This window comes from Puma concolor, chromosome D1 (genome assembly GCF_028749965.1).
Source record: "Puma concolor isolate L17-30 chromosome D1, mPumCon1.1.hap2, whole genome shotgun sequence".
NCBI classification, from domain to species: Eukaryota; Metazoa; Chordata; class Mammalia; order Carnivora; family Felidae; genus Puma; species Puma concolor.
In genome coordinates this window covers 52449995-52460267 of record NC_141676.1, presented here as the reverse complement: position 1 = coordinate 52460267, position 10273 = coordinate 52449995, and the positions used below count along the sequence as shown (strand labels likewise).

The 10273-nt window shown below is 38.6% G+C and overlaps 1 protein-coding gene across 1 annotated transcript; it reads right to left on the bottom strand.

Moving 5' to 3' along the window:
• Positions 1–4035: 4035 nt before the first annotated feature.
• Positions 4036–4959, bottom strand: LOC147576684 (olfactory receptor 2D3-like). The gene has a single exon (XM_086679406.1). It carries the CDS (start codon positions 4957–4959, stop codon positions 4036–4038), a length of 924 nt encoding a protein of 307 aa, XP_086535532.1.
• Between the last annotated feature and the right edge of the window lie 5314 nt (positions 4960–10273).

Sequence of the window (10273 nt, the reverse complement as noted above, 5' to 3'; positions counted from 1 at the left end):
TATGTAAGGTGTACTTTAACTGAAATGTCATCTTCCCAGAAAGATCTTTCCTGAGCACCTGCTCAAAATTGCAACCAACCCTTCCTTGCTTTTATTTCCTCATAATAACTTATTACCATCAGACATATGTGTTTGACGTGTTTATTTTATCATCTTCTGCTAAAATGTAAGTTCTATGAGTATAGGAATTTTGAACTTCATTTATTCCTGTATGTTCAGCACATAGAAGAGTTACCAATAAATATTAAGTCAATAAATGATTAGATGTTCATTGAATAAATGAACTCAAACTGTGCTATTGAAATCAATGCTCATTGGATTGATTTTATACAAAAAGAACAGTCATAAACCTGTGACATAAATGAAAGAAATTTAATTTCTTTTAAAAACTGAAAAACTACTTGCTCTAGAAGACGAAGGTAGTACCCAGAATATGGTGACTTCAGTATGTATGTATATATGTATATATATATATATGTGTATATATATATATACACACACACATATATATATATATATATATATATATATATATACACACACACATATATATGTATATGGTGTTTTAGTTTCTCACATGTTATTAGCTGCCTAGCTGCCCCTGCATAGTCATTGGTAGTCTGCTATTCAGTCAGAGGCTGATGTTTTCATTTTAAAATATATATCAGTATCTGTGTTTTCTTAGCTTCTTGCCTCCACCAGTTCCCTAATGAGGTCAGATGTATAGTTTTTATGTAACTCAGTGATCCATGGGCACTTTTTCAATGATCATTCTAATTCTGTGATATAACTTCTTTTTTACTTAATGGCCGGTAAAGAGGAAGTGGTGAAGTGAGCTTCTGAATGGCCATGAGGCAGCATTATATGTAGAAGTGGATGCTATTCAATTTCAGTTCTGGGCAGTTAATGTAATGCCCCCGATTTTGAATCCAAGAGACCACCAAGGAGCCGATACCGATGCAAACGCACGAGGGTTTAATTGCAAGCTCGAGCTTGGGCCCAAGTATACCCGACACAGCGGAGCAGGGACTTGGACCCCTAGGTTAAGAGGCATAGCAGTTTTATAGGGGCCAGTGGCTAATGAGATTATAACACACACAGAAAGTTGCATAGTCATGTCAGTCCACACGCAGGTGGCCAATTGAATTACAATTTACCCTATAGTAACTGTTTGAACTAGCCTATCACTCTGGTCAGAATTGGCGCGCAAGTTTGGCGGGCAAAAGGCAGGATTTAAGAATTGGCGTGCAAGTTTGGCGGGCAAGAGGCGGGGTTTACATTCTCTGGCGGTTAGGGGTTCCGCATACCTATATGAGCTGGTTTCCAGTAAGGGTGTGCTCAGCGGCTTGACTAGGGTGGGGGAGTGTCTTAAGCAATAAGTAGGTCATGTGGAGGTTATACATGAGATGGTGGGTGAAGCATAAAATGGAGTTAGTCTTGCTCTGTTTGTCCAGGGGTAGGGGATTTTTGTTAAATTCCTTGGGTCCCATAGTTAACTGAAGAAAATGAAAACATTAATTTGAAAAGATACATGCACCCCTACGATCATTGCAGTATTATTTACAGTAGCCAAGGTATGGAAGCAACCTAAGTGTCCATGAATAGATGAATGGATAAAGAAGAGGTGATATGTGTATCATGGAATTAGAGGATATTATGCTAAGTAAAATAAGTTAGAGACAGACAAATACCATATGATTTCATCTATATGTGGAATTTAAGAAACAAACAAAAAAGAAACAAAACAAGTAAACAAAATAAGACATAAACAGACCCATAAATACAGAGAACAAACTGGTGATTGCCAGATGGGAGGGAGGCAAGGGGATGGGTGAAATATATCAAAGGGATTAAGAGATACATTCGATTATAAAATAAATAAATCATGAGATGTAAAGTACAGCATAGGGAATATAGTCAACAATATTGTAATAACTTTGTCAGGTGACAGATGATATCTCCATTTACTGTGGTGAGCATTATGTAATATATATAAATATTAAATCACTATGCTGTGCACCTGAAATTAATATAATATTGTATGTTATCTATATTTTAATTTTAAAAAAGGAAAATGCTATCATTTATAACATAGCTTTTCTAAGAGTCTATAGTGCAAGACCAGTTTTGGTTTCCTTGTATAAGATCATGCTAGTTACACATAATTTGAAAATGTACCTCACACATGCATAGTGAATCTATTATTGCACATATCTGTTCTCCCATGCAGAATCATTCTGCACACAGGTCATTCAATTCAGCAAGGACATCATGGCACAGAATGAATAGCATTGGATTCTCAGGATAGGCCATGGACATTGAAGCTGGAGCAGCCAGAGCTCAATGTGGCAAGCTTGATTTTCATCAGGGACTTATTTTCTCTGGCTCATGCCACACTTCACCCATAATTGCTTTGTTCATAGTCATGAAGCGAGAGCAGAACTCCAAGTTGAAATTTCTCCTGGTAAAAGATAAAATTTCCCATATTCTTCCCACTGTGTGAAAGGAGGATTTGTCTATGGTGGGCTGCACTCTTCTCTGTATGACAAGAATCCCTAGAAACAGCTGCATGGAGGATAAGGTGGGACAAGTCAGGGGATATCTGTAAGTCTGGCAAATGAAGTACAAAGTAATGGAATATGTTTGTGTCATGGGACTTCTGCCTGGAGAAATAGACAATCATGGAGGAGAAATAGGCAGAACTATGAACAGGCAGAATGTAGTCTCCAGCTATGTTGTCATGACTCACAGGCCCTGCAATCAGGGATGAGAATTGGTAGTGTTTCTACATGCCAATGGCGTGTTGGGTCAATTCCACTTAATACCTGAAGTTAAACCTTCAGCTGAGGGTAGATGTTCTTCCAAAGGAGGGGCAGTGTGCATGCTGAACATCAGTGAGTGACTACAAGTGGTGCTTCTGCTATAAAGAGGTTACAGCAGTTGTTAAAAAAAAAAAAAAAAAAAGCTTAAGGACCATTTAATCCCACAGAACAATGTATATCTTCTGGAATTGCTTCTCATATATCAGCCTTTCTTTACTACTTCCCCAAAATGAGAACTTAATGGGTACTGGCACCATCAAGCCTGCAGAAATGGGGAGAGCATGTTTGAAGAGGCAACAGCTGTGGTATATTGGTGTCATATGGGGTATATTGTGATATATTGGTGTGGTATATTGATGCAGGAAGGTTGCCTTTTAATTCTAATTCCCTCAACACAGCAGTTGTCCTTGGAGGGAAAGAGTGTGTGATATATGGAAGGTGTTTGCTGAATATGAGATCCCACAAATTATTGTCTAGGCCAGTAGCTCCCCCATGTGTAGTTGAATTGATGATAGCAGTATTTTGGGACCATACAGCAAAACAAAAACAAAATTTCCATATCAGAACTTTAAGGTTAAAAAAAATCATTCATATTTTCTCACAAGAAATTGTAGAGTCTAGCATAATGACATCCGGTAGTATTCCAAGGTTTGTGGATGGCTGCAGATGATGTTAGCATGGGATGAAGCTGACAAGCAGCCATGGAGTTTAGAACCAAAAGGTACTATGTCTGGGTGAAAATGTATTAGTGAACCAGTTATGCAGCATAAATGAAGATCCTCATATGTGTGTGTGTGTGTGTGTGTGTGTGTGTGTGTGTGTGTGTACACATATATATGTATATAAATGTATATAAATGTATGTATAAATTGTATAAAATATATAATATATATATAAAATGTATATAAATGTATATATAAATGTATACAAATGTATATAATATATAAATGTAATTTATATTATAATATATAATATAATAGCAAAAAGCTGTAATGAGGCAAGCAAGCTATAACCACAGAGAATAAGCTTGAGCAAGATGCAGTTGACAAACTTGAAAACATCCTAGATATACAAGGATACTTGTATGACCCTTTGTTCTGGATCAGCTTAGAAACAGTTCACAGAGAAAGCTGTTAAAAATGTTGAACCACTTTGGAGTGTCTTCATTCTCATAGATGTGTATCAATAAAAAGATCATTGCCTCTGAGAGGCTCTATCTTCCAAATGCTTTCCTAAATGTCTCCTTTACCTCCTTGTTTCTCAGGCTGTAAATGAATGGGTTCATCATGGATGTTATGACTGAGTAGAACACAGAAATCACCTTATCCCCTTCATTTATCTTCTTGGAATTTGGACGCATGTAGGTAAATATAGTTGAGCCGTAGAAGAAGACCACAACAATGAGATGAGAACCACAGGTAGAAAAGGCCTTAAGTCTCCCCTCACCTGACTGTATCCGAATCACAGTGGAGATAATATTCCAGTAGGAGAAAAGGATGAGGGAGACAGGACCAAGGAGAATTACTATGCCCATTGCCAAGATGGCCATCTCAGCTTTGTAGGTTTCTTCTGAAGCCAACTTCAAGAGTGCAGGAGGTTCACAAAAATAATGATTAATTATATTCTGTCCATGGTATGAGAGACATAAAGTAAATATTGTGTCTACTAAAGACACAATGGCTCCACTGGCCCAGGACCCTATGATCAGCTGTATACACACCCTCTGGGTCATGAGGATGGAGTAGTGAAGGGGCTTACAGACAGCCACATAGCGGTCATAGGACATCACTGCTAGGAGGGAACTTTCTGTACACCCAGCTACTAGGAAAAAAATCATCTGAATTGAATACCCAGCAAAGGAAATGGTCTTTCTCATTACCAGCAAGTGGAATAGCATCTGGGGGATGACTGTTGTAGAGAAACAGAGATCAGTAAACGACAGGTTTTTAAGGAAGAAGTACATTGGTGTATGAAGTCGAGAGTCAATATGAATTAGCACTATGATGAGAAAATTCCCACACAGAGTTAGCAGGTAGATGATGAGAAACACTACAAACAGCAGGATTTGGGTCTGCCAATCTGAAGAAAGGCCTAGCAAGATGAATTCAGTCAGATAGGTTTGGTTTTCTGTGCCCATTGGTGTTTATTTCTGTCTACACATCAGCATAAATAAAGGAATCAAAAGTTGACTGTGGTGGAAAACCAAATCCTGAAAGTGAAGATCTCATTGTAAGAACAAATATGTTTTATTGAAAAAATATCTTGGAAGCAATTAAGACACTTGATTTTCCAAAATTTCCATCCTTAATTCTTACGGAAGCTATTTGAAAAAAGATGCTCACATATTATATGGATTTGAAAAAATATGAAGAGTTCTGCCTTTAGTAGAAAGCCCAGGTTTTTCTTTTATCTAGTTTACTTTTCAATCAGCAGATTTTGACTTTCATTTCATCAAGGAGAGGAACCAATAATTATCTTTTCCTTTGTGTTTCTAAGGGATCATTTATCATCCTTCCAAGAAGGAAGGGAATTTTAAGAAAGCATTTAGATCATGTTATAATCCACACATTTAGTCCTTTTCTAAATTCTTCACTGGATCAGAGAATCAAGCCTTGATGGCAGTGTTGAAGATTAAGGCATGATAGGCCCTCATTGCTACAGAGCCAAGATGTTGGAGACAAGGCCAGACTTAAGTAGCACCACACCCTATGGAAGCAGGAACAGCCCTTTGTGGAGACCAAGTGCCACCACAATAGCTGTCTACACAGTTTCAGTATCTTTTCTAGTGTGACAGTATTTGAGCTCATTCATGCTGCAGTTTGTTTCAGAGTACCCAATCAATGAGTTAGGTACATCAGTAGGAAATCAGGTACTGGTCCAATGCTTTGCAGCCAGGCAGGAAATACTATTCAATCTATACATTATTGTACATCAGAAACAAGCAAGGAATAACATGGCTGGATATAAGCTAATAGAGAAGGAAATTATAAAGTGTTAGGGAAGTTAGCTGGGGGCATGGGTAAATGGCTGGCACTCAGGGGTGGAGACATCTATCCCTGAGAAGGGTGGAAGTAATAGTCTTAGAATTGGCCTTCAGAATGAAGATGTCAGAACAGAAAGTCAGCCCACCTGGCAGGGCCATCTTGAGATAGACAGATATCAGAGCCTACAGACTAGAAAGGTTTGTCTTCACACGTAAGACCCTACCTCTAGCTGGCAGTATAGGAAAACTATGGCCAGAGCAATTGTGCCTTGACCACTGGCTCATGAGCTGCCAAGTAGGACTTAATTTCAGGAACATGAGTTGACAGTGAGGTTTCTATTCATGAATTTCCATTCAGATGGAAATGAAATGGGTCCAGTCTGAGCCTACAATAGAGTCCATTGGTCTTTAAGGGACCAGGAAGGCAGAGTCAGGGAATGATTTGAGGAATTGGCAAAATTAAATGAGAAATATCTTTTCTTTAGATAAATTGAAATACACAGGAAGATCACTGATAAAGTCTCTAACCTAGTAGCCAAACTCATTTTCCAACAATTATTGATAAGTGCAGTTTTTCACTGCTTCACCATGGTAAATTTACATTCAATGAACTATGAATATTTCATGTGTACAATCTGGTGAGTTTTGATATATGTATATAATAATGTGCTTTGAAAAGGTTACTGTTAACTTATATATGATTGTTTGTTTACAATTCTGTCTTCTGACTGGGCTATAAGTTTGTTCAGGGTAGAAATCCTATCTCAATCCATATGTCTGCATCACCTGGCATATAGTAAATTTTCAAGAACTATTCACAGACTGAATGGGTGAATAAATAACTGAATGCATCCAGGACTGAACAAACTCTTCCTCAACACATAGTCTCTGTCACACACACACATCCACTCAATAACTCCTAAGTGCTAATCATCCTATGTAAAGCATAGTATGAGATTCAGAAGGCACAGCTGACATTGATCCAGCTATGTGGTCCAGCTTGGAATGGGGATATTCTGTGACCAATCAGAAGGATACACACAAAGGATTATCACCTGGACTGCTGGTGAGAGTACATAAGTGGTAGTTCTTCCAGGGGAATAGATCCTCAATATGCAATCCTATTCTCTTTCTCATTCTTAGCCTCTGAGAAGATATATGCAATGTGGTAGCAGCCTGAGTGCTAGGGTACTGGGGCAGGGAGTGCCCACACACCCAACATTAGGACTCACTTAGCTCTGGCTCCTTCTCACCTCCTAAACAACGGACAGCACATTGCGAGGAGCTCTGTTGTGCATCCTCGGCAGTGCCCTGTGAATCCATTATCACCCAAAGAGTGTCAGAAAACTGAAAGAGGAAAAGAACATGTATAATAACAAGGATAAAAGGTCAGAACACAGGAAGATTCTGGGAATCGAAAAGGGGTAAGCTAGTTTGAGAGACAGCGGATCTTTTGGTTCTTTGCACCTCTCAGCACACAAGCTAATCCCTTAAAAAAGTCCAGTAGCAACATTTGTAAGACTAAGGATTCTAGAGAAGAGAGAAAAAGAAAAATCTGCTCTCACAAATAGACTGTGGGTTCTAAAAATAAGAATATGACCCTTTTCCCGGGATAGACACAAGATTTCTGGTTCTGGGGAGACTTTATTCCTGCAGTATTTTCTTTCTTCTTACCTGGAGACATGGGATGAGTTTGTTCTGGAGAAGGGGAGCTACATGGGAGGGTACCTCACATAGGAATACAAAAGAACGAAATCCAGAAATCCAAGTTACAGATCCAGATTTGGGTATTGGATCCTAGTGATTTCTCAGCCCTCTCTCTTAACAGCTGGATATGATGAAGTGGACTTTTCAGTGGCTTCCATTCCAACCTCTGGCTGTATTCTCAGATGAGTTAAACACTTACTTTCGAGCACCGACCCTGAAATGAATCTTATTATGAAAGGATTCTTGAAATATGAGGCCCTGAGAAGTGACGCACATGGGACAGTCCCTAGGGTTCTCCTCAGCACAGCTCACTCTATCATCTCTACACACAATGAAATACCATGGGACTTTTTATTTTTTATTTTTTGGCAACCATAGTGAATACTGTGAATCTCCTTTATTTCCAAACTTTCTGTAAGAGAAAAAAATTCATATGTTCTGGGCCTCAGGATAACTTAACAATCTATCTCTACCATTCTTGTTTTCTTCTTGGGAGCGGAACCTAGAGTGTAAAGTACATGCAGGCCCATCTGTGCATTCTTTACTTCAAATCCTCAGAAAAGTGGAAATTAACACACTCTCTCAGTATTTTTCTATTAAAATGAGTTTAAAATTATTGCTCATTTGAGATATAGTGACCACTGTTACAGAATATTAGCTGGTCCTAAAAAACAATAGTTTAAGAAAATCTCTGTGAAAACCAAGTGTTTGAGCCAATATGCCAAATGCAAGGACAGATCCTTATTTTTCTGAGGGATTCCAGGTTGAAATTACTCGGGGCGCCTGGGTGGCTCAGTCGGTTAAGCGGCCGACTTCGGCTCAGGTCGTGATCTTGTGGTCCATGAGTTTGAGCCCCGCGTCGGGCCCTGTGCTGACAGCTCAGAGCCTGGAGCCTGTTTCAGATTCTGTGTCTCCCTCTCTCTGACCCTCCCCCATTCATGCTCTGTCTCTCTCTGCCTCAAAAATAAACGTTAAAAAAAAATTAAAAAAAAAAAGAAATTACTCAATGTTGTGTTTTCTTGTCAATGTTTATTTCTTTTTATATCAACAATATTGTAACCCTTGGTATATGTGTTGCTAATTTTTCCCCATTTGCTTCTTTAATAGCAGCACTAACATGTTTATTTATTTATTGCTCCACATTATTTATACATTTTATCAGTCAAATATTTCCATATTTCCCATTTTGTTTCTTTACCCCAAATTTCACCCTTTCTATTATAGATAGTCTATGAAAATTTTCTTTTCTTGGGGCACCTGGGTGGCTCAGTCAGTTGGGCATCTGACTTCAGTTCTGGTCACGATCTCACAGCTGGTGAGTTTGAGTGCCGCATCAGGCTCTGTGCTGACAGCTCAGAGCCTGGAGCCTGCTTCAGATTCTGTGTCCCTCTCTTGCTCTGCCCCTCCCCTGCTCATGCTCTGTCTCTCTATCTCTCTGTTTCTCTCTCACTCCCTCAAGAATACATAAACATTAAAAAATTTTTAAAACATTTTTCTTCTCTTCACTTTTGACAATTTTTTTCATCCTTGGCTTTTCAGTCAAATTGTTATTTATTCTGGTGTGAGGTATCTCATGATGATTTCATACGTGCTTATGACTCTCCAGAGGAAAGGGACTAATTTACCCTTTCAAGTTCTCTCTACTATATCCCTGTTGCTTTTTCTTTATTCAAATCAATTTGGCGTGAATGTTTTCAATCCACTCTCAGAATGTGGTAAGAAAATTTTATATTGTTATATTTTCCATTTAATGGGATTCAAATGTTACTAATTTCTAATTGCTTAATTCTTTAGTCATTACTGGACCTTTCCATAGAATTTATAGGCTCTGGTAACTTGTCTTTTGAATGAGATGGATGGGAAAAAAAAGTCAAGATTTGAGATTTAGTTTAGAAGACTCTATAGACTTGTGACATTTGTCCTGATAAAGGGTATGTGGGAGAATTATTATGACTAGCTATTATTATTGTTCTTATAGGAAAGTCATATAGATTAAGGGGCTAGTCTGAGGTCAATCACAGTTGCAATAAGCTCAGACTCTAATCTTTAACCTTAAGACTAGTCTTAAGGCTATCTCTCCTACCTCATGCTGTACCACTTCCTAATATTTAATGCCCTTTAGCAAGCATAACGTTCATATATTAGTTTTAAGTCCAATGTGGGTTGGCTGGGTTATCTCACACCTTGGGACAAACATGTGAAAGCATGTCTGCATAAAAGTAGAGAACGGCCTGAGTTATCTAGTGAGCCCTTAAGTCTACTACCCAACAACCACATGGACCAGAATGAACAATCCACTCCTGTGGTCCGGGACCTGTATACTTGCCACATGGACATAGGAAATGAAGAGAAGAAATGGCTAACCTTCCCAGAGGTTCAATGACTTTTTACCTTCCCATTCATGTTAAGTAGTGCAAGAAAGGATATGGAGTTTAAACTTGGCCCTCTTAGGACACAAGGACCCTGGTCACCAGTAAATGTATGCCCAAATTCATGTCCTGTAACACTCCCTATAATGTTACCATGTTTCTTTTCTTGTACAGGAGCTAGCAAATATGCTGAGAATAGTTAAAAAATGGGAGTAGAATAGTCTTCCTCTTTTGCATATGCAGAGAAAGAAATACAATGAGAGATATGAAAATACTCTACCCTCCCCAACAGTGTCCACCTGATGGTCTTGGACTACATGAAAGAGCAATGATAGCTAATGTGCCTGTGGCCTCACAAATGTAGAAGCAGCATTTACCTGATCCACTCTGCT